This window comes from Syngnathus floridae, chromosome 18 (assembly GCF_059516105.1).
Source record: "Syngnathus floridae isolate MCC-2025c chromosome 18, RoL_Sflo_1.0, whole genome shotgun sequence".
NCBI lineage: Eukaryota > Metazoa > Chordata > Actinopteri > Syngnathiformes > Syngnathidae > Syngnathus > Syngnathus floridae.
The window spans coordinates 5,058,355-5,085,883 of NC_142430.1; the positions used below are offsets into that span (position 1 = coordinate 5,058,355).

The window sequence follows — 27,529 nt, forward strand, 5'->3', positions numbered from 1 at the left end:
TTTTAGATACAAGATATGTACAGTGCTGTGCAAACTTTAATTATGAAGTATTTTTTTAAAAACCTTTGCGACACTTGATAGATTACAATAATAATAATTCTATAAATACACAAATATGATTTATACCATATTCATTCTGTATAATAGTAGCATATAATGCATTGAAATTGTATCCTTCATTTGTGGATATAATTCAAAAAGACAAAGCCACAAGAGTTTGGTAAAATATATACTTATTTATTTCTTCATACAAAGAAATATTATGAATGTTTAGTATTTAATTGTCTAGAAACTGCCGCTGCATTTCGCTCTTTGTATGGTGTGTAAAATTCATTCACCAAAGACAATAATGATCTTTTGAGCATCCGTGTCACACGTGTTGTTGTGAATAACACAAACAAACAAGTCAGGTTGAATAAAACTCAACCGCATAAAAACAATGCAGCTGCGAGCGCAGGGTCACTTTTTAATCTCGTTTTGCATGATTGCGGCGGTCCCATTTAAACCCTCCATCTCAAAAAAACTTCAGTCTTTCTATGCAGGACATGACAACTGTAAATGCTTCTTTAAACATTGCACCGAGGATACAAGATGTGGACACACGAGTTGGAATCCAGGAGAAAAAGCAACTAAAAAGAGACAACAAGCGGTCAAAAAGAGTGGAATTGTATAAATTTAAGAGGCACAACATCAGAACGTGTTTTTTTTTTTTTTTTTGCTACATTCAGGCCTCACGTTTTAATACGTGACGTCTGCTAATGTACAGTCAAACCAAAAAGCGCCACGACAACCGTGCGCAATCTCCCTTCTTGCATATTAACGATTCAAGTAGAAAACAAACAAGAAAAAGCAAAAAGATAAGGCGGTGGGATATGTGTAATTTGGGGGGCAGAAAGTTGAATAAGGATCGTGAGATGCGAGAAGGGTTTAATAATAAGGCATAAATCACGTTGGTTGGATGCTAAAACACTTGCCTACGAGTGTTAGTAGTTTTACTAGTGACACTATCATTAGAAGGACAATACTGGTAATTCTAACTATGGGAGCTGTAATAGTGATACTAGTAATAGTAGCATAACTAGTATCACCAATAGCAGTAGTTTCATTGATAGTGTTTCTAGTGAGGCTATTGTTAGTTGCGCTACTAGCATTTGTAACGATAGTAGCCATCGTAGAGATTCTAATGATAGTAAGGAATCCTCTGGGAGCACTTTATACCCGTAACATGGCGCTTTTTACTCGGAGCTCTGTGTTCAAGCCATCAATGCTTCTGGTTTTCTAAATTGGAAACCAGTGTAGGACATCATGCGGGCTGGAATCACTTGCCAAATGAACAAAAGGAATGTTTATTATAAAAAAAAAAATGTGTGAGCCAGATGCTATTAAAATTATGGTTAGGCAGCTTAGTGAATTAATTGCTTAAAAATAAAAATAAATTATTATAAAATAGATTTCTGTACATTTTACATATATATAGCAATATCTCCACAATTTGCCATTCAATTACCAGGGATCTGACAATAATAATAATAATAATAATAGTAATAATAACAATAAAAAATACGGATGAAGTCTTTTTTTGCCCACATCAATCCCAGCCAAAGTTGTGCGCTGTCATCTGGTAGAACTTCATGTTGAAGGGCCGGTAGAAGTCTCTGAGGCGGCGCACGACCTCGGGGCGGATGTCGGGGTGAGTGCGCCCTTTGGTTTTGCCCAGGCAGTGGGGCTTGCTGCTGCCCTCGGCCTTCTTCAGGCACGGGAAGCCCTTTGTCTGGTTGAAGTAGAAGTGTTTGTCAGTGATGATGCGCTTGAGGCCCAGGAAGTCCTGCACACGTCCCAGCTCGCCAGCCGGGTCGCTGATGAGCCGCTCGCCGCTCACAAACAGGATCTGCTCCATGGGGAAGTACTGCAGCCAGTTGTCCAGGTGCTTGGCGTAGATACCGATCTGGATGGCGCTCCAAGACGTGTCGATGAGGCCCGTAGTCCTGTTCTTGAAGGTGAGGCTCTCAAAGGACGGAATGTCGGGCTTCTTGGACAGAGTCTGCGTGTAGTCCGAGATTGCCCGGGTTACCGGGTCCCGCACCACCACGATCAGCTTGGTGTCCCGCGACATGGCCGAGATCCGGGCGGGCGCTTCTTTGGTCACGAAGTAGCTGGGGGTCTTCTCCATGGTGATCTGGCCTTCCAGGGTCTTGGGCATCAAGTCCCTGTCAGGACAAAAGACGGCAGTTTAGCCATGTTGTGTCACCTAATCAAGTAGATGGAATGTATTTGTGATCAATGACTTACAGAGCCCCACTTAGCCTCATTGGATGAGTCAAAAAGCAATTAGTTGCTAGATTAACCTGATTAGCTTAAAGCATTAGCATAATCACTCACTCTTAAGACGTCGCTCTTAGCACAGATTGACCGGGGAATTTATAAATGACCGCTAAGATGAAGAAATTCTGCCATTGTTGTTTTGCTTTGGGAAGTGTGATAAAACTTTAAAAATGACGGTGCATGAAAACTGAAAACAGGGTTTTTTTTCTGATATTTATCACTTGTAATGTATTTTTTGAAGACACACAGAAAATGTAAAAAAGAAAAGAAAAACAAGTTTAATCCTACTCAGTGGCGCAGACATTTGGGTTGGCGATTATGCTGATCCGAGCGGCACGAATCCCTCAAAGGCTTTGCGATCGCAGGAGCGTTAAAAAAAGAGGACGCTTGGATGGCGAAACAGTAAAAAAAAAAAAAAAAAAGCGCCAAATTCCTCAAGAAGAGGCCCTTGTGCTCATAAAAAAAAAAAATCTTCACCTCTGACTTTTCTGTGTTGCCAGAAAAGTGGGGAAAAGAGAGCGGGTGGACTTTGGCTCTTTGGGAATAACAATGGCTATTCTCCTCCCTTGTGATTTATGAGCTGATTCTCTTGAAAGATGCTGTCAGCGAGCTCTTGTGTTTCTTGACCGCCTTTTCAAAGCCGGCCTATTGTGAGCTGCGGCAAAAAGGTCCGAAGCACAAGAGGCGCTTATCGAGAGTGCCGAGAAACCTTTCAAGGGGTACGCTTCAAGTGGAACGTGCAAAAACATCCCAACGCCAAAAACGTTTATGTGGACAAGAAACCAAAGACTCTTTTTGGCAACGTTCATCCCGCCTAAAAAAACAGAGACAGAAAGTCAAAAGCAGCGATAAGACACAAAGCAGAGGCTCTTGTCACATGACGCCATCAAACGGAGGTCGGCCGCCCACCATCCTGCCCCCCCCCCCCCTTGCTACCACCCACCAGTTCCCAGCTGAGATAAACAGAGAGGAAGTGGGTTATTTCTGTCTGATGTGTCCCTCTTCCTCCTGTCGCGTTTGATTGGACGATAATGGCCCACCGCAGGCTGGTTTCTATTTGATACAAAAGGTTGGGTGCCGAATGCATTTGAATGTCAAATGATGGAGGGATTGTTGGATTTGAATGCAAGCAAATAATCGTGCCGGGGTTTGTGTGGCCTCGAAAAGGCAGAGTGATATTTTGTCCCCGCACTTGAATCCAAGATGACCACTAGCTAGCTAGCTCAGAACTGTATTTTGTCCAGAATCCATTGCGTGACGGCTGTGCTATCAAACATGTTTTATTAATACCGATTGTGTAAAATCAGGAAGTACTGAATTCAAATTTAAAAAGACGAGCACTCAAGAGGAAACAACCTTGCGCCCACAAGCACCATCAACACTTGAGTAGGATCCAAAAGCCACTCGAGCGCCACTCCACATTCATTCCCGCCTCCATTGATCCCCGAGATTTCCCGACAGGCTCCATAGGTCCGACGGCAAAGTGACATCTCTCAAGAGGGGAAGGAAGAAACGAGCACTGAAAGGCTGCCTTTCTTCTCCAGAGAGCCTCTCATCCTTATCCAGATCCTTCACATGAACATCAAGTGGGAGACCCAAAGTTTTTTTTGTTAAAGGATCCAATAAGGATCTTAAACGCTACTCGATTGTTCACATCAAACATGTGCTAATGTTTACACGGGGACGCTCGCCTTCATATGAGCAAGCTTTATTGTGCGCATTCATCATCAGAACCAAGTCATTTCGGGCTTCTGTTGTATATTTTATAAAGTGGCACTTAAGCACAAACAGAAGCCAGACGTCGTGAAATAAAAGTCTGCACCGACACGGAGTTTAACCGCGGAGTGCGGCGTCGCTCGTAAATCCAAAGAAGACGACACGCTTTGGAGTCGCGCCCATTGCGTAGTTACAAATGTCAATCCACCCCCATAAATTGAATCGAAATACCAAAGAAAGACAACGTAAACCGCTAACCCTTGATGTCGTCTAAATAATCGTAGTATCGGGATGACGTCGAACGCCATGACATCTTTGCTGTGTCATCAGAATCTATTGAAGGAGGCCTCTGTTATTGTGAGCGACTGCAGCAGAAAGTTTATCAAAAAGAATACGAAGAAAAAACCAGGATTTCCCCTTTACGGCGACCCTTTACTTCGTCGTGCTACCGATCCGCTTGATAAATGCAACTTCGAAACGATGCCAGTGTTACACCGGCCTGGGAACACGCTGACCCAACCCGAACCCGAGTCGACCTCGACCGCTGTAACCCGTCCCCATCCATCATCAAGCTGTTGAACAAGTAAAAACAAAAACTACAGAAAGAAAGAGTCGCTTCGAATCCACACCACGTCTTGGAGGCGACATCAGAAAGTAGTGAAGACATAAATAGAGAGCAGAGATGATTGTGGTTGGGGTTGCGGTCGACTTGTGACAAGCTCAAATGATTCAATTCCATAAGTAGCCATCATGCGTGCTCCTTAAAGAAGAAAGCGGGAGCGCCTCTAGTTCGTAACCGCGGCGGCCCAGAATTACCCGGCGCAAAATGAGACCGCGGCTGAGCTAGCAACATGTGCTACCGAGGAGTAGTTGCAGGTTCAGCTTGGGAGAGTTTAGCTGTGTGAAGGTGAAGCGTCAGTGTGAGTCTGTGTGTGTGATTGTGTGGATTTCCCGACAGTTGACATGCACCATGAGACATGCGACGCCTTGATCTCACTGCAGTGAAGATGAATAAAAGATGAAAAAGCACATGCCACCTCAATCCCTGACTCCACACATGGGGTAGAAGCAGGGGGGGTTGTTTTGCATTACTGGTAGTGAAGCTTTGGAGGGTCAAAAAGGTGAAAAAAATCATGTCGTTTCCAGGAAGGCAGTGTCCCTTTAACGAATACTAGCTAGTTAGCATTAGACTTACTGCCATGCATGGCCACCAGTTGGTTTGAATACAGGTGAGTCGCTGCTGGCATTAAGCCAATCGTCTCAGCGGACAGGGACGTCCACATATTTGAGGACATTGGCGAGAGACTCTAATGAGCTCTGCGCTTTTACTGCCTGGCTAATGGAAATCTCAGGAGACCCCAGCCATGTGTCTCCCGGAGGCGGTCGCCCTTCTCCTGCAGCCTAATGGCCACCTTTGGGACTTCATACCTGGGACAAGGAGTGCGGCTTCATCACAGTCGCCTTCTCAAATCAAAATCGTTGGACGGTAATAATGATTAACGTGCGCGTTATTAATATTAGCGCAAACTCTGGGAAAAGCTGAAATTTAACGGACTGTGTGTTTATTTTGTAGCGGTGAACTAGAGGGGGGGGGGTTGAGGGGGGTGCGCACTGGCGTCTGAATTATCACCTCGTTAAAAATGAGACTAATTTGAAAGGGACACACAGGGAGTGTTTGTGTTTTTATTGTGGATTGTGTTAACACAAACACTAATGTGTATGTGTTTGCAGTGGCCGTATTGTCCCGATCGGAGTGCACTGGGGTGCTTGGGGGGGGTCTTCCCGCTTTCACAATTAACCGCTTGTAATGACAGCTTAGGCCAGGACTGGAGGGGGGGGGGGGGGGGGGGGGGGTCATACATGCTGACCAAAGGGGGACACTTGTGGTCAGTGAGGCCTGCAGGGAACGTTGGCCCCTCATCGGACGGGTCAAGCGTGACACAGGACTGAATGAGTGAGCTTCACACATTTAGGGTTAGGGTTGATTTGAAAAGATAAATCTATGTGTATTGGAGGTGGAAAGCAACCAAGCAATATGGTTTAGGTATGGTAGCAACCGTCCAATGGTCAGATGGTCAACAGATGTGTGACTGACCCTGCACGCCCTCCAATCAGACTCGGGCAGTCGATAGCCGCAGAGCGATTCCCATAAAGGTTCCGCACCAACGAAGATGTAAACCTTCGTGTTGGCAAAACGGCGCCACAGGAGGAAACGCGACGGTTTGATGCTTTTGCGAAATGGTGCAAAAGTTAACAAAAGGAGCAGGTGGGCCTCTTTTTTTGGGGGGAAGGGGAAGGAAGGAAGGTCACGGGCGATAGACACTGGACGGGGGTCACCTGCCGGGAAACTCAAGTGCACCCCGCTAAGGATGAATAAAAGAGTGAGCAGCCATCCAGGACTGTCCCGGATGCGTCACGGGGGGCAGGAAGAGAGGAGCTTGGAATTTTAGGGATTTGGGGACAAAAACTTTCAAAGTCTGTCAAGTCTGAAATCACAAGACCACTATTGTTATTATAACAATTCTTACCATTGCTTCATTTTTTATCATTTTACCTGGCACTAGTTGATTTCACTAGAAAAAAAATCTGAACAAAAAAACTTGTGTACTCTACTAGCTGCTCTCATACTAACGCTAGCCAGCCACACACTCCAGACCAGCAAACAGGTGCAAAGACAAAATGGAGAAGGAAAACAAATGCGCTTTGCAAGGCGAGGCCTTTAGGTGGAATGAGGATTTGTTACGGAAAAAACAAGTGAATGTATATTTTTGTATGAACAATAGTTAAAAGTGTAGTGGAAAAATATAGTGCCACCTACTGATCACTGTGAGGAGACAATTAAACTATACCAACTGATCTATCCGTTTTCTATACCGCTTATCCTTATTAGTCTCGGGTGAGCTGGAGCCTGTCCCAGCTGACTTTGGGCGAGAAGTAGGGAGAGGAGCACACTGGGCTGGTTTTTCAGCCAATCAGAGGGCACATGGAGACAAACAACCATTCACAGCGATGAACAATTTAGAGATGTCAATAAACCTAACATGTAGTATGTTTTTGGAGGGGGAGCATACAAAAGGCCGTTGCAAAGATTCAAATCTTAAAATTTTGAGGCAGACGTGCAACCCACTAGAAAATTTAAAAAAAAACATCAGTTTTCCAATATAAAAAGGTGGATATAAATATTTTATTTTATTATATTTTTACTATTTTATAATCTGATTGAATGAAGAACTACAGAAATTGGAAAACATTTACCTATGAGAGAATGAATTTCTGAGCATTTGGATACTTTTACATTAGACTAGGTAGAATTATTCAATTGTCCAAAATAGGCAATCAATAAATTTTCAATCACTCGTTGCAACTCTGATAAAGTTACACAATACAGTAACGCCATACACAAAACTAATATTGCAACACTCATACACATAAAGATGATTTATGCTTTCAGGGAGTGCAATGTGGAAATACAAGTGAAAATAAAAAACATTCCTGATTTTACTCAGTTTTTGGGTCAAGTTTAGAGGAAAATAAAGACAATATACCCAAATTGGTCAAAATAATGAATTACACCTCCCTTTCACTTTCAAAGTTAATTATGATCAACTCAATCTAACTATTAATAAAACTTAAACTGTGTCCTTTAAAATTACACAAAATAAATAACTCAAATAAATCAACAAGAAGACATGAGCCTATTAACCATTTTAGCACTTTTAGAAAAAATAAATAAATGCAATTATGCATTTTTTGCCATAACAATGTCAAAAATTTGTTTTTGGGTTAAGAGCAATAAAATTGTCAAATTCTGCAGAATTTGGGAAATTTTAAAGTAAAATGTGCCAAACCAAAGCTGCTCGTTTCATTCAAACCAAACATTGGTTTCACAGCAATTTATGCAAGTAATAAGCCAGAAGAGCTGCAGTGTTGCACCGCGTCCAATAGAGATCAGTACACGCTGCACATATTTAATAGCTGGAAAAAATGCATAAAAAATGTATTCCAGTTTGTACCAACGTGCTATTTTTTTTTATTAAGGAGTCGATTAAGTCTTAAATGGTCATCTTAAATGGTAAAATACATAAGTCACACTAACCAAACAAATTCCTGCAAAAACTGCAAAACTGTATTGCAATCGGCGCCAACGTACTTTTGCATCGAAGGGTGAATAAAGTTAAAAAAATAAAAAAAAGTTTTAAGGGAAATATGCATGAAATGGTGCAAAAACTGTCCTAAAGTGTATTAGAATCTGTGCCAAAGTACTTTATTTTGCAATCAAGCGTCATTAAATTTGTAAAGCATGAATGACGCAGACTAGGGAAGGGAAGAACTTGATTTTTAAAAATTCGATCAAATGATGCACATCTGTGTAAAATGATTCATTTGAGGTGAGGTGGCTTTTACCTGTACCACTCGAGGCCATTGTCGTAGTTGCGGTCGAAAAAGTGCGGCTCGGCCCCCACTGCCCTGATGTCCGGGTGCACGCGCAGGAACTCGAGGAGCGCCCGGGTGCCTCCCTTCTTCACCCCGATGATGATTGCCTGTGGCAGCTTTTTGCTCCCAGCGCCGTTGGAGAAGCTCGACATCGAGCTGGGCTCCGGCGCCCGGGGCTCTGGTTCGTCGCTGAGCAGCAAGTCCCGGGACGCGGCTCCACGGGCGGTCCCCGGCTCCTCGTACTCCATGTCCTCCCACCGGAGCCTGGAGAGCAGGTCGGCGCGCTCGGTCCTCTCACTAGCTGCAGAGACCGGAGCCCCGTCCCGGTCCCGGGGCGGGTCGAGCAGCACCCCAGTGGAGCAGGGACCCACGCAGGAGTAGAGCACGAAGATCCAGATGAAGAGCATGATGCTGAGGAGGAGCGCCTTCTTCTTGCGGCAACACGGGCTGGGACGCGGTGGGCTATATTCCATAAGCCTCCCCGGTCACAGGCACGTCCCAGCGGGGCATGTCGCCTCCGTCACTCCGGTAATCCGCCTTGACGATTTGCGCTCATAGCTCACCTGGAAACGTCTCAAATTAGGTGAGTTCAATGTAGAATAAATATTTTAGGAGAATATATCCGACAGTGGAGGATCATACAGTGGATTATAAATCATTTTTACACGACTCAAAACAGTGTCAAAGTTGGCAACGTCAAGTCCCTCCGGATGCCGACGCAAGTTCACCTCACATCGGAGTAAGGAGATGAGGCAAGCGGAGGTTTATATAGCAGCGGGGGAAATGATTGGCAGTCACAGTGGCCAATCAAAGCGCCTGCTTGGGCAGAACACGCAGAAGTTTGTTGACAAAATCCAGCCAATTAGGAGAGGGGAGGTGCGGCTGAATTCATGGGATCATCAAGTACGGGCATTGAAATCTATTTTATAACTTACCTATTTAAAAACTAACCACATTCTGAATTTATTCTCAGAATTCTGACTTTATTCTCAGAATTCTGACTTTATAGTTGAATTCTGACTTTATTCTCAGAATTCTGATTTTAAAGTGGGAATTCTCACTGCCTCTAATCGTCTTCCGTAAAAAAACTGCACTTTAAAGTGTTAGTTAATTGTACAAAGCATATTATTCAATAAAATTAAACTAAAGTTGTAACGATCTTATTACATTTATAACAAATTAATTGAAGTATCTCAGTCTTTAAAGTCACTCAGTTATTAAAAAACAGGGAATGCATGCAACTGTTGCATTTAATAAAATCAAGCGATGATCTTTTATTTTTCCCAATAAGGTTTGACACTAATTCTTTCAAAGGAACATGCACATAGTCACAATTTATTTTTAAAATGGTAAATAATTTAACAGGGAGTGATTCATATATAACTCAAATCACATTGAAATCAACACCAGATTATAGACTATGCGGTAATAAATAACTTTTTCAAAAACTAAACTTGAAAACAATTTAATTTACTCGGTAGCTCATTTTAATTACCGTGTTGCATATTAATTGTATGAGTGCATGTAAATACATTAAATCAAAAACTTAAAGTTGAATCCATTTCTATTATTGCATATTTTTTTAAAACATAAATATGAATTCTAAAAAGGTATATTTAACAATTAAGTTAGACATTTTTGGATAGTTATAAATAAATCAAATATTTACAAAATGCCACAAAAATAAGTCCAGTGAATGTAGACTAAATAAAAAAATATGTGCAATTAAAACTCTCAGATTTCTTTTATTAAAAACAAACATTTGGACAAAAGGAGACATTTTGGTGACTTTTGGAATGTGCATGCAGGCTTACTTTGGTCCAGCTGTGTGTTTACTCGGAATCGCTGTTGGCTTTCCCATCTAAATGTTGCAGTTCAAAGGACACATACACAGTCATAGACACAACTCTGCCTTATTTTATAAGAACAAGTACGTGACATTTTTTCCATCAGCAAACTCGTAAATGTCTTTGTATCTATTATCTACCCAAAAGACAAAAACACAGATTTGTCACAATCAAGTTTTTCCCGTCATTTGCTTCTCAGCACAATTTATTGTTGACAATTTAAAATGCTAAAGTGAGTGGACTTTAAACATGCCCATCGACCACCGGTTTTGCAACCTATAAAGGATCACCATGTCTTTGGCAAGGTTCAGCACAAATAAAGTGATTACGGTAAACTCGAGCACTGTAGTGTCGTAACAAGCAAACAAAAACATCCAAATTTCAGATCTTGATGTTTGTCTTAAAAAAATGTAGTAATTTGCTTATTTAATTTTTTCCAAATGTACGTAGTCATTTGCAAAATTAATTTGGAAAATAAAAAATGTAGTAATTTGCTCATTTGCTTTTAATGTTTTCCAAATTAAGTCATTTGCAAAATTAATTTGGAAAATAACTTGCCATGCAACTAAAACTTTAATGTAAATATTGATTGCTGAATTTCAATTATTTTTTGCTGTCATGCAAATGTTGAGTTTGTGAAGGCAATAAACACCTAAACACAAAAATATGCTGACAATAAATTTGAAATTTACCAAAGAGACAAAGTGACCTTTTTGATGGAACTTTTTTGTAGAAAAAGGCTTAGTCATTTGAATATGTCCATTCAAAACACAAGTTTTAAAAGTGTGCATGCTGGTGTTCTCTCCCCAAAACAAACAAAAACAGATTACATTGCAAACATTTGTTGCAAAATATATCTCGCGCTGAGTTTGTTTGTGTTGAGGGTAAACTAAGACTACTTTCATACTTTCATATGATTTTTAATGAGTACAATGTTTCTCAACAGGATGCTGACATTCCCGTATTATTTACCTTACAGTTAGCATACGGCTAATAAAATCTGAGATATAGTGTTGCGTTCCACACCGATGAAAAAAAGCAAATATGTGTTTAGGGATGGTTGATATCGGATCTCCGAGCAGGTCGCGTGTTTTTCCGTCTTCTTGTTCTTCGGATGAAACAGCTGGCCTGCTCAATCCCCTTTCACCCTCTCGAATAAAACTCCGGATTCGCTTGGGCACTTTACGAGGACGCCTCAGCTCCGGCGGCCTTGGACGAAATCCCTTGGACCGCCCCTCCCATGCCCCCCCATTTCCCTTAACCACGTCCAAACCTTTTATGGCGACGGGATGGGCAGCGATAGCGATGTAACCAAACACCAAAACGTTGGCCTGAAGGGGCAGCAACAGCCCTCGTGTTGACCAACAGGTGGCGGGGCTATTACAAATTCAGCCAATAGCGTTGATTATTTTAAGATTTTTTTTTTTAATAGTTTAAAATGTGATGTCTTAACATAGTTTGCATAGAAACTACAGTGGCATCATTACAAGACATGATGAATCAACATCTCAGTTTCGCATCCTTCCTCTTCAAGTCCATCTACATTCTGGTTTCAACCAATCAAAAGAATTTACGATTCTTCCATTAGACTGATGAAGATCATATGACAGTTTTATGTGATTAAATGTAGCATTTTCTGTACAGTCAATGAAGGTTTTAAGATGGCCTACCTTCGATGTGGGCTGTTTGACACCCTAGCCTTACAAGAGAGGTAGTGCTGGGCCCTGTTATAAATAAATACATATTTACAGTGGAAAATAGGCCTTTAAATGTTCCTTGGTGATGAGTCCATCATACACATGATTGTGCTAGCTTGTGCTAGCTGTGTCGTCGTCGCGCGGCGTCTTGCACGTGAGCGCGAGTAGCAACAGCATGGGCAGGTGCCACAAGCTGCAGAAGAATAGTTTGCGGGCACTAGCCCGGTCACCCTTCCTGTAAAATCGGAAGGCGAGCAGGGTGATGTATGCGTTGATGGGCAGCGACACGAGTGGAAAGGTCCACGTGGTGACGCCCAATGCAGGCGCGGCGGTGGCGAGGCCTATGAGCGCCACGCTGTGCCGCAGGGCCACGCGTCGGCACAATGCCGGGTGCGTGACTGACATCATGCGGTAGCCGCCGCGCGAGTAGTCTTCCCTCAGGTTCCAACTGAGAGAGTTGAAGTGTGGAAACTGCCAACTGTATAGAAAGCCGCCCAGCAGCAAGGCACCTTCGGAGATAAAGGGGCGGGGCTTAGTGTGTGTGCCCACACGCTGCTGACTATTCTTGCTGCAAAAATGAAACAATTGGAGATATTTTCAAATGGATACCTGGGTCCAGGCAGCCCGTGGCGGCCGTCCAGCCCATGATGGGCGGTATGGCGCCCACCACGGAACCAACCCACGTGTTAGCGATGGTGAGCCTCTTGAGCGGCGTGTAGCAACACGTGTACAGCAAAATGTTGAGGGCGCCCAGGAAACCCGTCAAAGGGTTGACGACGCAAGTCAGCAGCGTAACGCCGGGCACGCCGCACGCCAACGCAAAAGTGACGGCGTGGAGGGGGCTGAAGATGATTATGGAGAAAAAGAAGAGGATCAGGTGAGTTAGAATACACACTCACATACGTGTACACACACTTACACAAGAGTCAGCAGAGCGTCTCCAAACAGGAGGCTTAAAGAAAGCTCATCTGATAAGAGTTTTAGGCCGGAAACATCGACAACACGCCTAAGATGAAAGCCCGAAAGTAGAAAAAAAAAAAAAAAGAAGCCTTTCAACTGGATCAAGACCTCCACATTCTCCTCTTCATCCACTTATCTCATATTGAAAGCGGCTTGACGTTTGCCACTAAACGCTCCATAAATTAGAGAGTGCCGATTAGCATCTTGACCAAACCCGGGTGCGTTCGTCTTCAAAATGAAAAGCAATTTTATTTTGTGGTGGAGGCATTAATGTAATTAGAGGTGTTTTATGTGGCCTGAGTGTGCGGGTGGGCAGGCAAGAGGGGGTCTGGATCTGTGGGCTTCAAGGGGGAGATGGGGGTAAGGGGGGGCTGCATCACAGGGCTTTGATGATGAGGTCAGGTGGGTAACGTCAAAACAACATTTTGTACTGCTAAGAATTCACATTTTGCATCAATTTGTATGTGAGGGTCTTCTGAGGGGGAAAAAAAATAGCAGCAACCAATCAGAGCACTGTACCTGATCTGTCCTCGGACTAGTGGACGATTCTTGGTTCGGTTCATGTTGGAGTCAAAAGGCACCTCGAAGTACTGCGGGGGGAAAAACACAAAGCGGATAATTGCATGAGACAACACTATGTTTACTATATTGTATACATCTATAGTGGAAGTGGGTACGACCCCCCCCCCACGCAAACAGCAGTAAGCGACTGTCACTTCCATTGACATAGTGCAGCCTTCCTCTCCCTCTTCAAGCAACATTTATTTACATTCAAGCGACATGTCTTCAAGTGTTATTTTTAGTGCTGATAACCTCAGGAAGGGAGGACATGAAAGGTCAAGCGGTGAATTTGCTGAGCTGACTGCTTAAGAGTTTCCTGTTTTATTGTAAGTCGTCAAAACGCTGCTGTGAAAAAATGAGGTGGTAGCGCCCAAGTATATGAATTGACCAAATTTCCCGCAGCTAACTGAAACTGGCTTCCGGAGCTACATCAAGCTGCTTAGCGCTCACCCGCCACTCAAGTTAGAATAGTCTCAAGGTGGTAGGTGGAGGCGGTTGGGTGGGAGGTGATGCTGGTGAGTGTTGTGGGATACAACTCTGTGGAAAAACGACTAATACTCCCGTTTTATGGTCCGCTCTGGAGAAGGCTTCAAAGTGCTCCCACGAGATTGGCAATGTGTGACTAAAATGCAAACACATGGGGTGCTTAAATACAGGAACTAGCTATTGTGTGCGTGTGTTTGCTTCCCTCATAACGGCCGAGGATAATGAAGAAAACAGATCAAGCAAGTGTGAAGATCGCTTAAAAAAAACCAAAAAACAATGGCAATCCCTCTCGCAGCAGTTTTATCAACAGTAGATCGGGCATCTTCGAAAATACGGCAGTTATTGTGAAAATAGCGCGTGGGCGCTAAAATACATCACACGCCCACAACGGCGGTGCTTTTAATGTTCCGTTCCGATCGCACAGCTGCGGCCGTGGGACCTGGAGGTCGGGGCGGAGGTGTTAATTCGATTTCCTGGGTCAGGAAATGCGGCGGGAGAGAAGCGATCATCTTATTGTTGCTTTGCAGCATGATAAAATAAAGTCAAATAATTCCGGGCTGCAGTAGTTTATCCGCCATCTTTAGTCCACCTTTAGTATTTTATTTCGTCTTTTAAGCTAACTAAGAGCATCTGGTTCGCATCAGCCAATCGCCTGGCCCATTTTCATTGTTTCCGCCCGACCGGAATATTTGCATGTTAGCAATTTCAATGACGAACTTGAAAAAGAAAAAAAAAAAATTGCTGTATCTGTACATCCAGCCATCAAAAGAATGACGTAAGCAAAAAAAGCTTGGAGTGGAGTCTGTTCTTTTAAACACATGTACTACAAAAGTGTAATGACAATTACGTCGCAGACGGGGGACAGAAAACAGGCGACAGGGGAAGTTAAAAGAAGATCAGAAGATCCTTTGAGCTATTACGGCTGAACGGGATCCAAGACCGAGCGGCAGAGGTCCACTGATAACAGACCGTACGACAGCCTCTTCTTACGCAAACTTGACACTAAAGCTTTGAAGATAATAAGGATGTTCCTGAAAATACCACAATCAAGGGATGGGGGAAAATTAAACAGTCGATAAATTGCAGAAATTTAATGTGAGCAATTGGGTTGTGCCAATCCAATTGTTGATGCACAATAGCTTTAGCGTCAATGAAGTTTTGAAAAGACTTTATTGTGGTGTGTTTGTGTCTTTTAAGTTCTATTCGGAAGTATTTTCCCCAATTAAAGTGTCTACATTAAAGCCAGTGTGTGTGCGCGCAGTTAAACAGACGTCAGAGTTGAGCAGCTGGAAGGCTTTGGCTTCCAGAAACATCCGCCGGTCCAAACACGACGTTCCTCTCGACTCGTTTGAAGCCAGCGCAGGTGTTGGGGGGGCCCGACGGTAAACAAGACAACGGGACCGCCTCGGCGCTTGTCGGGACATCGCCCTGTTTCTATTGGAGAGGTTCTGATCGAGCGCTCGGTAAACAACGCGCCAGAGATGGACTCCGATTAAGCTCTCGTCACAAGTCGCTTCAATGGACGTGACGGGTGAGAACGCGCTGAAACTAAACAGACGCTCAACGCAAACAAGGTTGCGTGGAGGTGACTTTGAAAAGGCACCGCTGTTTGAATACAAGTGTTTGGAAGATCAAAGTTAGCTGTACAAATAATGGAGGAGAGGTTTAAGCTAAACAAATTTAAGAGAACAGGCCCTCACTCATCCATTGTAAGTTCTCAAAATGATCTTTTGATACGAGTCGAAATTTATATTGTCATTCAAACGCGGAGAGAAGTTTTCAAGGGTGAAGGAATTTGCTCCACTGGCACGGAACGCATGTTTGGACTGGAGTGAGAAAAAAAAAAAAAAAAAGAGCGCATCAGCAGCAACAACGTATGAGTTTACGCTGCAAAACGATGCCAAACCACGTTCCACAAATCCTGCAAAATAGTCCAAATCACGAAACCGCTAAAGGATTGAGCTGAATAAACTTTTTAAGGGCGCCGTTTGTATTTCGATTAAATATCACAAGTTATGATTTAAGATCTGTCATGGTCATAATTTCTCCGGGGCAATAAATAAAAACTGGTAGTTTCCAATAGTTTTGCATTTTAGATGGCTACATAGAAGGTAGTCACGAATGCTTTCGAAAAAAGAAAAAAAAAGAGATTACACTAAATTTTAAATTTTGCCACTAAATAAGCCACTGATTAAATATTTAAATCCTGAAATATTTAAAACTAAATACTTAAAATAAAAATATTTGACAAATTCATAAGGTCTAAAATCTGTTCTTTTCTTACTTAAAAAATGTCTACCTCATGCTAGCAGCGATACACCAAACGCTCATGTGCATAAAAATGGATATATCGAAGAACTATTCTTAGCGCAGCACAAGTGACAGAAGTAATGATAAGACACGCTGGGTATGCGTAACAAACTGCGACATAATTTATTCCCCGTGCTCGTCAAGATTACACAAAAATAGAAATTCTATTATTTTAAGCCTCACGCCAAAAACTTTCCCGATGTGATTGACTGGATATAAAACAAAGCTTGCCTTGATCAAATGGAGAGGAAAGAAAAAAAGACTAACGTTCTAATTTTAGTCTATTTTTTTTTTCTCTACTAAATCTCCATCCGCTTGACTGTATTTTCACCAGCAGGGCTCGCATTAATTGCCTGACTAACGTGAGGAGATTCAAGCTGTGTCCCATCCTCTTGCGGTTCATCGAGAGCGTGCCAGCTGAACGGCTGCCAACGCCTTTAATGCCAATCGGAGCGTCGCCGTCGCTAACGGCGGCGGTCGAGGAAGCTGCCCGGGCCCGTAGGAACTATGTCATATTTCGAGGGATTTTATTGGCTTGATCTAACGGGTGTGTTAATAAAAAAAAAAAAGAAAACTGATAGGAAATAGGGCTCGGACAATCTGTATCTCGAGTCGACCGATTGCTTTTAACCAAAGCCATACCGCAAGTCAAGAGCCACTATTACAGTTGAAGGGGCTTCTTCTGCCAGCTCAAGCGCTAATTACAGGGCAACGTTTCAAAGATAATAGGTGCACTCCAGCAGGAAAAGGAGCATCGTGCCTGTGGAAGACCACAACATCATCTCAGCGTGAGCACGCAAAGTGTGACTATTTCATCCTCGGGATCTGGGTAAGACACACAAAGGACGGCGTTCTCCTCCTCCATTAAACCTGAGTGGGAGTACGATAAATGGTAGTCTAGAGCCAAAGGGGTAAAAAAAATAAAAAGGATGTCCGGATATTTTTCCACAGGAGACAAGGTGGAAATTAATGCAACGAGAACAAGGGCTACAGTGCCGTGAAAAAGTTTGTGAACCCTTAGGATTTTACAATATATTTGCATTTTTTTAAAGAAATAACGGAGACAAGTTCACAATAGTGTTACAGAATGGTGACACATTGCCATTATGGCTGAATACAAATTAATAGGACTATATTTTAACTATAAACACACAAGAATAACAAAATAATGAAAACGCAGTTGTGAATAAGTTTGTGAACCCTTGCCAACAGTCAGAGTTAATAGCTTGTTGCACCTCCTTTAGCAGCAATGACTTCTTGCAATCTTTTCTTGTAAGTACTGACGAGTCTCTCACATCGAGCTGGGGAGATTTTGGGCCACTCCTCCCTGCAGAACTGCTTCAGTTGTCCAAGGTTTGATGGTTTTCTTTGGTGCACTGCTTTTTTCAGGTCCGACCACAACATTTCTATCGGATTTAAGTCTGGACTTTGACTGGGCCACTCCAGAACATTGAATTTTTTCTTTTTGAGCCATTCCGATGTTGATTTACTTGCATGCTTTGGATCATTGTCCTGTTGCAGCATCCAGTTTCTTCTTAACTTGAGCTTCTTTACAGACGGTTTAACGTTTTCTTCCAGAATATTTTGGTAAACCTCGGAATTCATGATTCCTTCTATGATGGTAAGTTGCCCTGGTCCTGCTGCTGCAAAGCAGCCCCATACGAGTACTCGTCCTCCTCCATGTTTTACAGTTGGGATGAGGTGCTTTTGTTGATAAGCTGTGCTTGGTCGTCTCCAAACAAATCTGTTTTGATTTTGGCCAAAAAGTTCTATTTTAGATTCATCAGTCCATAAAATGTTGTTCCAAAATTCTTGAGGCTTTCCTATGTGCTCTTGAGCAAATTTTAACCGAGCTGCAATATTCTTTTTTGATAGTAATGGCTTCTTCCTTGCTACCCTTCCATGAAGGTTATTCTGAGCCAGTCTTTTTCTGATGGTGCTGTCATGAACTTCAATTCCTTTGCTTGAGAGAGATTTCTGAAGGTCTCTAGAGGTAAGTCTGGGGTTATCAGTGACTTCTCTCACCATCTTTCTTTCTGCTCTGCCTGTTATCTTCCTTGGACGACCAGATCTTCGAAGTGAAGTAGTTACTCCATGTTCTTGGTACTTGTAAATCACTTGTCTTACAGTTGAAACATGTAGCTGCAGATCTTTGGCTATGGTTTTGTAACCTTTTCCAGATTTGTGAGCTGCAATTATTGCTCCTCTGTGGTCTGGAGACAGCTCTTTAGATCTTCCCATTGCTAGATTTGTAATGTTTGTGTCCACGCAGGTATAGCTCTACTAAATGACAAGTACATTCAGGTGAGTATACAACAAGTGTGGCTTTAAGGTCTGTCAAGTCACATGAAATTACCTGAAGTCATCTAGTATTGAAAGACATGTCACACAGTCAGTTTTAACTTCTATAGGTGGAAAGGTTCACAAACTTATTCACACCTGTGTTTTGATTTTTTTGCTATTTTCTTATGCTTCCTGTTAAAACAGGGTTTTGCAGATTTGTGTCAATGCTAACTAGCCTTGTGTCAATATCCTGTAACACTTTTGTAAACTTGTCACCGTCATTTCTTTAAAAAAAGTGCAAATATATTGTAAAATCCTAAGGGTTCACAAACGTTTTCACGGCACTGTAATTGTTTAAATGGAGCGTGCCGAAAAAACAATTTTCAGATGTGAAACGCTTGAAATGAGCTTGCGATGTTGTCTCGCGGGCATCGCCTGTACTCGCTGGTCTACTTTTATCAATTATTCACACGTTTTAGCGCCGCCGTTTCCCTTCAGCCCGGCCTTCAAAAAGGAGCGGGGCCAAAGTTGAAATTCGATTGTATGCTAATGCGTAAAGAAACTCAAGATGACCTAAATATCCCATAACGCTCTCACCATAAAGAAGAGTTTAACTTTGGTCTTTTTGCTTCTGCACAAACAAAACTATTGATGTAATCCAATAAATTTGTTGCGAGTTGTTAGTTTAACACTGACACGTGCAGTAAAATATGTCGACAATCCGTCATCGTAATTCTTTCACCCCCCCTGCTGAAAACGGCAACATCGCGACGCGTTCCTCTTTGTTTCTGGACATTTACTCAGCTGTTGCCAAAAACAGCGGCAGAGGTGTAGAAAGGTTCACTGATGTCAGGCGCCGTTCAGTTGGGCAGTTCCTCCCCTTTACTTCTGACTCAAGTCTGGTTTGTGTCGAAATTTCAGACGGGAGGGCCGTAATCACCGTGTTTTGTGCTCAACTAAAAGGCTAACCAGCGAGGCGGGACGCGGGGGCCTCCACCTGTCTAAAAAGCTTTTTTTTTTTTTTTTTTTTGGAGTGGAAGGCAAGCACGCGGTGGCGACAAGTTTGCCCCGACAAGCTCGTGGATGGGAAATAATGACACGTTGAGGTCATTGTCAGTGACGTAACGCTTGAACAGAGACTATTTGTGTAACAATGATTGGTTAGCGGATAAGACTAAACACTAAGCATGTACAAAACTTACAACCTAATTTTTTCCATAAAATTGAAAAGACTAATTTCTCTTGGCTTCACTGCTTCCTGTATTGTGATTATTCATTTATTTTTTAGAATTTTAGAATCTAATCTGCTAACCTATTCCCTAGCCGTCGGCGCTTATCATGCAATTTTTTTTTTGTGGTGTTTTTATCAGAGCAATGCATCTGTCTGCCATCTGAGGCTGCGGGGAGATTTGTGTAGTTCAAATGGACACAAAACAAAAAGGCTTTAAATAAATTAAGCCCAAAACAAGGCGGCCTCGTTAAAGATTCATCCGTGATGGGAGGGTGGCCGTCGAGGAGTCCTCTGCGCGGCAATTAGAAGAAAATAAAAGGACACTCCATGTGTCCTCCGTGAAGCCGCCGGCATCAAAGACGCTCGAGTCAAAGATCAACGCGCGCTTTTGTTTTAGCTCAGCTCGAGGAAAACGACATCTTAAGCGCGGCATCTGCCAGAGAATGCGTCACATGTTCTTCACCTCTAAAGCTTAACCCCCCCCCCAAGGGAAAATAGCCACAAAATAAGCTGGCAACACAACGATGCAGGTTGTTATATTCTGGAGGCCATTTTGAGAAATTGTATGAAACCAGTGATTGATCGCCCGTCGCTTTTTGTTGGTACGGAAAGCAGACGGTTGCCGCGATGATACTCTTTTTACAGTAACAATGCCAATGGCGATAATGGCGGGCGCTTTCAAAACGAAAACGGTGTCATTACACGGCTATGACGAAGTTGAGAACGATAATATGAGCGCTGCCATTGTCGCGCATTGTCAAAGGTGCCACAACAGTGGGTCTTCATGAGATCCTTTAAAAAAAAAAAAAAAAAAAAAGAATACAATAATCTGCTGTTACGAACATGACGCTGAGTCACACAATCTGACAGCTTGGTACAATACTTATGTCGTATGGCAACTGTGATTATTATTTAGATTATACATATGAGCTCAATATTAAATGAAAATATAACCATTTTTGTAAGAAACTTTACTATAAAATCCAAAACCGTTTCAGGCCTCCACAGACGCCTTGGCGAATGCTGAAATGAAATGATTCCCTATCAAGACAAGGGAGGGCCCTGCCCAAAATGCAAACAAGCAGAATGGTAAATAATGCATGTCTGAACAGGGCACAGTCTAGAGTGGCCAGGCAGGAGGGGAGGGGAGGGGGGGTGGGGTGTCTTGCGGGGGCTCGCTTATGCGTGCCAGCCTCGCGGCGGGAGACGACGCACAGACACAAAAGAAAACAGGAAAACAGAAATGACACAAAACGAGCCCGCTCCAACGCGCACAAAAGCAAACACGGCGAGGCTGACTTGGTTTGGAATTACGCGGTGGGGGGGTGGGGGAGGGGGGTCGACACGTCTATTAGACACCGGCTTGAAACTCTGGTTTAACTCAATTATCCAATTAGCTCACGTAGGGGGGCCAGAGTGCAAGGTGGCGACGGCCGGAACACCTGCAGCGGCCAGAGATTCTTTCCAAGAAGAAACAGAGAAACTTTGTAGTCACACCAAAGCAAAGAAAAAAAAAAGAGACATGAAAAATATTTTGTCTACGTACAAAATAGGCTTGTTGCATTCATGCAAATTCACCTGGTTGATGGAATTGGCGGCACTAGAGGCGAGTCCTGTCCCCAGACATGTTACCAAGAACATGGCGGGGTCAAAGGGCACCGGCGCCATTGCATAACCAGCCGCCGCCGTGGTCACCACAAGCGCTGAAATGAAGAGCAAGTTGAAGTCGCACGGAGTGAACACTCATGGCCGCCCACACATTCTTACCCGTGAGTTTGATTTTGGCCAATCGGGCGTAGATGTCGGGCAGGTCGGCCGCTTCCACTTTCATTTGCTTCCACTGTCGGTCCAGACGCGCATCTCGAGCTTCGTCTGTCTCCACCTGCACGTGGGGCGTCTCCTGTGAGGTCGTGGCCGGGTTGGATGTTTCCTTAGCGACCTCAGAGTTAGACAAGTCCTCCACCGTGGGCTCGATCGTCGGGATTCTTTGGACCTGTCTCTCTTCGCCGCCATTGTCGTCCACGTCGGCAAGCACCTGTTTAGGGACGGCACGCTGCTGAAGCTCAGCCGGGTTCTTTGACACATACTGACAGGGAAGAAGAAGAAAATGTAATTTATATTGGATCATTAATTTTGTAATAATACAAATGACCACACAAAAATCTATCAAAATACACAAAAGCTCCTTTCACAAAGGAACTTTGCATCGAAGTGCAGAATTTTATTTGCTCTTAATTAGTTCAAATGTGAACCATATTAATATATATAAAAACCATAAAAAACAAATAAGAAAATATCTAAACGTAATATAAATATATGTAATGAAAATCATTGGCTTAAAAATGAAATGTGCCCTTACACAACATGAAATGCAAATAAACGTTTAACAACAAATAATATTGAACTAAAAGAACAACAAAAGCTGCGCTTAAAAGTTTACTAAACTTAAGGAAATCAAAATAAACAAGTTAAAAAAAATTATAAAAAGTACAAGCAAGCTATGAGAATTGGTTAAATAAAATAAACAAAAATGAAAACCTACATAACTAAATTAGATGATGGATGTTGGCTAAACAAAAACACTGAACTAAAAAAAATGCTTTAAAAACACCAATATGATGTAAAATTAATATATACGTAAATCTGTAAGCAAATATTGAGCCTTGTTTAAGAGAAAGCACATTCAAAAAATAATCATGCATAAAATATGCATACAAAAAGGTGACAAAGCAATGCAAGAGTTACCTGCCGTTTGAGGAAGTTGAGATGTTGATAGGTCATCCAGTGTGACGGTTCTCTTCTGTGCAGCAGAACGCGGCTGTGGGCTGTCTGCATGCATCGCGGACCACATCCCACCAATTTTTGCTTTATGTTTACACCAAACAGACCTAGGAGACAAAAACAAGCAGAATACTTAGTAGTTGTAGTAGTGATGTACATTCAATCACAGAAGGATAATATACAACGGCAACTAGTTGCGGAAGCGATATTTTTGTGCTTGCAGGCACTGACTCAAGAAATGCAGCACTATTTGCTTTCACTCTGACATCTCTTCTTGCATGCCTGCATGTGTGATATACTTCTCTGTGGTGTGCAACAAAAATAATCAGCAGAGCACGATCAAAATTTAGCCGTAAAACCATGGAAAAGCCAATATCAGCTTCAATAATGAAAAAAAATTCTGTTACCGTTACAGATCGGCGTGTATTCAATACATATGCAGAAGTAGACGACCTCATTATAAAGGTCAAGACACAGATTAGGAAAACATTCTTGCATTGAGTAACCGTACACGACTAGTTTAGCTACCTAGCTGCCGTCCTCGTTGAATTTAAAGATACGCGATTGGATTTTAACAACGAAGATCAACGTGCAGCCGTGCAGACCGCGTTTGAGAGACGTTACCTGTTAGCCGACTACATTGCGTCTTATACATGATCATTGGTCAAAATAAAGCCGGTTTCCTTCTTGGTCTCCTTCACATGCAGTGAGCCGCCATTATGACCTTAGGATGTGACGTTGCAAGTACGTCCGGGGCATGTGACGTCATGCGACATTAAATAACTAGTTTGGGGCACATGACGTCATGCGACCGCAAATAACACCACCACCACCACTAATAACAACAATAACAATAAAAACAGTAACAACATTAACAGTACTACTACTATTACTACTATGTACAACAACTACTACTACAAATAATAATAATAATAATAATAATAACAATACATCATGTGTATATTTCATTTTCTTTACTAATAGATGAAATATAAATAACACTGATGTGAAGCCCCCGTTTGATGTACATTATTCTTTTGTATATGTTCACTCCTGCTAAGAAAAGCCAAGCACACGCAGGCTTTTAGTGCCTTTTGTCCATGAGGTGCACATCAGCAACAGATGGGCAACATGCAGTGGAAAACATTTAACAATGGAAAGTTTGTGAGGCCATTTTCACCCCGAGATGCCTTTTGTCCTAACCCTGGGTGCAAACCCAAACTTTAATTCTAGGCTGCATCTTGAAACACAGTTTTTAAATTGTACTTGAAACCAAAATTTGAAATCCTCATGCACCACATTCATTTATGTACTTTCCTTCCACACTTGTCTTGATTTTAACAGAATGTCTACTGGTCAAAACACTGACCTGTAAAGAGACCACCCTCCGCGCCACTCCAATAAAATGGCTTCATGGAATAACAGAGACTCCCCCATGCTTGTGCCTGTCATTGCCCCATTTCTCCCACCCTGATTTACAAGCGGTCCCACTGGCTTGCAGTGCCATCTCTAATCCCAGAGGAACGAGCATCGGAATGGCGGCGGAGTAGGAAGCAGACAGTGCCGCATAACTTTCAAGCAGAAACAGATGCGCCGGCGCTGTCCTGTTTGTAATTGATTTTTAAGGGTGACTCTCGTTGTCTAACAAGCCTCCGGCCGGCGCCGTGCTCCAAGTCGAGCAGAGGGCTTGTGACTGACTACAAACACTTGTAGTGGCCCAGCCCCCAAGTAAAGAAGCAACGTCCTTTTACTGTCTTCTTCAGGACATGTGTCCACCAGATGCAGATGTACTTCCTGGACACATCCTATTCTTCCTGTATCATAGTAAAGCTAATATAGAGCACTAGCTTGAAACCTTCATTTAAAAACCTAAACCTGCTTTGAAAGTCTGATCTAGACTACCTTGAATCCCTGACCCCAGCTTTAAACCCAAATCTTGACTTTCTTGAACCCTGTTTTACAGTACTGAACAAGGAAAAAAAAAAACAGATGGGACCTGCACACACAATCCCTGTTATACAAATCCAATACAAAACAACCAGCAGAAATCCACACAAAATAACTGAGGAAAGTCAACATCCCAGAAGAGAATGGAACTCATAACCTTTGGTTAAGGAGGTGAGTGACTTATCCATGAGGGGACAAGGAAGAGAAGCAGTTACAGAAGAAAGACCTTTTAGAAAATCAATAATTCAAGACCAAGAAAATTCCAGCACAGGACAACAATGAAAGGACACCACCCCAGATGGGACTTGAACCCACAAACCCTGGCTTAGGAGGCCAGTGCCTTATCCATTAGGCCACTGGGGTACGAAACTGCTTGTTGCTGAAGAGATGTCATACAAATTCAATAGTAACGGCCGAACAAAATTACAGTACAACACAACGAAGAAAGGACACCACCCCAGATGGGACTTGAACCCACAATCCCCGGCTTAGGAGGCCAGTGCCTTCTCCATTAGGCCACTGGGGCACAAAACTGCATGTTGCTGAAGAGATGTCATACAAACTCAATAGTAACGGCCGAACGAAATTACAGTACAAGATAACAAAGAAAGGATATCACCCCAGATGGGACTTGAACCCACAATCCCTGGCTTAGGAGGCCAGTGCCTTATCCATTAGGCCACTGGGGCACAAAACTGCATGTTGCTGAAGAGATGTCATACAAACTCAATAGTAACGGCCGAACGAAATTACAGTACAAGATAACAAAGAAAGGATATCACCCCAGATGGGACTTGAACCCACAATCCCTGGCTTAGGAGGCCAGTGCCTTATCCATTAGGCCACTGGGGCACAAAACTGCATGTTGCTGAAGAGATGTCATACAAACTCAATAGTAACGGCCGAACGAAATTACAGTACAAGATAACAAAGAAAGGATATCACCCCAGATGGGACTTGAACCCACAACCCCTGGCTTAGGAGGCCAGTGCCTTATCCATTAGGCCACTGGGGTACGAAACTGCTTGTTGCTGAAGAGATGTCATACAAATTCAATAGTAACGGCCGAACAAAATTACAGTACAACACAACGAAGAAAGAACACCACCCCAGATGGGACTTGAACCCACAATCCCTGACTTAGGAGGCCAGTGCCTTCTCCATTAGGCCACTGGGGCACAAAACTGCTTGTTGCTGTAGAGGTGTCATACAAACTCAATAGTAACGGCCGAACGAAATTACGGTACAAGATAACAAAGAAAGACATCACCCCAGATGGGACTTGAACCCACAATCCCTGGCTTAGGAGGCCAGTGCCTTATCCATTAGGCCACTGGGGCGCACAACTGCATTCTGTTGAGGAAATGTGATACAAATTCAATAGTAACGGCCGAACGAAAGTACAAGGCAACAAAGAAAGAACACCACCCCAGATGGGACTTGAACCCACAATCCCTGGCTTAGGAGGCCAGTGCCTTATCCATTAGGCCACTGGGGCACAAAACTGCACACTGTTGAAGAGATGTCGTACAAATTCAATAGTAACGGCCGAACAAGTCCAGCAGTTGACAACAATGTAATAACAACACCCCAGATGGGACTCGAACCCACAATCCCTGGCTTAGGAGGCCAGTGCCTTATCCATTAGGCCACTGAGGCCCAATGGCAGATACTATAGAGGGACGATGTTATAGGAATCTAATGGTAACGGCCTAAAACCTGCAGTACAGGACAGCAAAATCGAGATGGGACAGGAACCCACAATCCCTGGTATCCATTAGGCCACTGGGGCACACGTATAGAAAAAAATTGTAGAAGATAGAAGTTATGAAAATTAATTCTGCACCAATTTACGGTACCAGCCACCAATGAAAGGACAATAGCCCAAATGGGGCACAAAGAATAAGTTGCAGTAATCAAATAGTACTAAGGAATTTACAGTACAGGACAACATCCCAGATGGGACTTGAACCCACAATCAGTGAACGTCCGCAGGGATAATTTGGAGCCTCAGCTGCCAGGCTGACACCAAGCCCCAATCAATGGACAGTAGGTATTCTCAGGCCCCTGATGTTCACCAGTGTTTATGCACTATCTCTTAGGCTAAGCTTGTAATTGGTCACGGCTCATCCATCACATAGGGAACCCCCCTTTCACCCAAAGCCTCAGGCAAGCATGGGAGATGAGTGGGCCTCGTGGAGTGGACTCCTGAAAAGCCTAAAAGCCTGCTTTAAGACAGGAGGTAAGTTTGTCTATGGTCTTTGGTTCGGGGGTCGACACACAGTGCCTGGGTTTGCTGCGTCATAAACAATTGTGCGTACGCTCAAAAGGACCGCATCCAATTCCCAGCAGCAACTGGGAATAATAAGTCGTGCCACCCCTGTCGTAAATCTGAGTGCAGCAGCGGCGGTAGCTTTCCGCCTAGGTGAGAGTAAATAGGCCTCGCTCAGTCGCACTTGCCTCCCACTCGTAAATTCTGTGCTGTCTTTGCGGGATCGCTTTACTCCCTGAAGAGGTGTGCACTTCTTCAAAACCCTACCCTAGTCTTGAAACTCCAAATACCCATCGTGGCTTGAAACTCTAATTTGAAATCTGCAAAGGATCATGTTCAGCAAGTTGTGTCCGTCAAAAGGGCAAAAAGAAATCCCAGTCCAGGCCCGGTAAATCAATGATTGCAAAAGCAGACATTAAGAGACAATTCCTGCTGAAGACTTCCCTCCGCTCTGTCGGACGTTTATGGCTTCGCAGGAGGAATAATGTCCCATTGACCTAATCATAACCCATAACCTAATCCGGCTGTGTACTTCTCAACCTGCTATAAATCCACTTTACATTGCCGGGAATCTGCCTCTCCATCTGAATTGAACCCAATTGACTTTTAAACTTGAGGAATGACAAGAAAACCGCATCATAAAACCTCTTGAAATATTCTTACTCGCCGATGTTTTAACCGA

General features: G+C 43.1%; 2 protein-coding genes and 9 non-coding genes across 12 annotated transcripts in view; all 11 read right to left on the bottom strand.

The window, feature by feature from the left end:
• Positions 1-216: 216 nt before the first annotated feature.
• On the bottom strand, positions 217-9,225 carry hs3st3b1b (heparan sulfate (glucosamine) 3-O-sulfotransferase 3B1b). The gene is made up of 2 exons (XM_088359413.1): positions 8,443-9,225; positions 217-2,207 (listed from the first exon to the last, which is right to left on the bottom strand). Exons 1-2 carry the CDS (start codon positions 8,943-8,945, stop codon positions 1,589-1,591), a joined length of 1,122 nt encoding a protein of 373 aa, XP_088215539.1. The 5' UTR covers positions 8,946-9,225; the 3' UTR covers positions 217-1,588.
• Positions 9,226-11,912: 2,687 nt separating this feature from the next.
• cox10 (cytochrome c oxidase assembly factor heme A:farnesyltransferase COX10) overlaps positions 11,913-27,529 on the bottom strand; it is a 55,487-nt gene continuing 39,870 nt past the window's right edge. Inside the window, exons 1-7 of one of the 2 annotated variants that reach the window (XM_088359411.1) lie at positions 23,253-23,392; positions 22,593-22,735; positions 21,615-21,933; positions 21,426-21,550; positions 13,496-13,566; positions 12,626-12,858; positions 11,913-12,525 (exon numbers count right to left, since the gene is read on the bottom strand). In XM_088359411.1, the coding sequence (XP_088215537.1) occupies positions 12,128-12,525; positions 12,626-12,858; positions 13,496-13,566; positions 21,426-21,550; positions 21,615-21,933; positions 22,593-22,735; positions 23,253-23,289 (1,326 nt within the window). In that variant the 5' untranslated portion in view covers positions 23,290-23,392 and the 3' untranslated portion in view covers positions 11,913-12,127. Of the gene's footprint in view, positions 12,526-12,625; positions 12,859-13,495; positions 13,567-21,425; positions 21,551-21,614; positions 21,934-22,592; positions 22,736-23,252; positions 23,393-27,529 lie in introns of those variants that run through there. The other variant, XM_088359412.1, reaches the window with a different exon arrangement.
• Positions 24,866-24,938, bottom strand: trnar-ccu (transfer RNA arginine (anticodon CCU)). Its single transcript has one exon. It is a non-coding gene; the product is annotated as a tRNA-Arg (tRNA).
• trnar-ccu (transfer RNA arginine (anticodon CCU)) lies at positions 25,029-25,101 on the bottom strand. The gene has a single exon. It is a non-coding gene; the product is annotated as a tRNA-Arg (tRNA).
• trnar-ccu (transfer RNA arginine (anticodon CCU)) lies at positions 25,192-25,264 on the bottom strand. Its single transcript has one exon. It is a non-coding gene; the product is annotated as a tRNA-Arg (tRNA).
• On the bottom strand, positions 25,355-25,427 carry trnar-ccu (transfer RNA arginine (anticodon CCU)). The gene has a single exon. It is a non-coding gene; the product is annotated as a tRNA-Arg (tRNA).
• On the bottom strand, positions 25,518-25,590 carry trnar-ccu (transfer RNA arginine (anticodon CCU)). The gene has a single exon. It is a non-coding gene; the product is annotated as a tRNA-Arg (tRNA).
• trnar-ccu (transfer RNA arginine (anticodon CCU)) lies at positions 25,681-25,753 on the bottom strand. The gene has a single exon. It is a non-coding gene; the product is annotated as a tRNA-Arg (tRNA).
• Positions 25,843-25,915, bottom strand: trnar-ccu (transfer RNA arginine (anticodon CCU)). Its single transcript has one exon. It is a non-coding gene; the product is annotated as a tRNA-Arg (tRNA).
• trnar-ccu (transfer RNA arginine (anticodon CCU)) lies at positions 26,001-26,073 on the bottom strand. The gene has a single exon. It is a non-coding gene; the product is annotated as a tRNA-Arg (tRNA).
• Positions 26,162-26,234, bottom strand: trnar-ccu (transfer RNA arginine (anticodon CCU)). The gene has a single exon. It is a non-coding gene; the product is annotated as a tRNA-Arg (tRNA).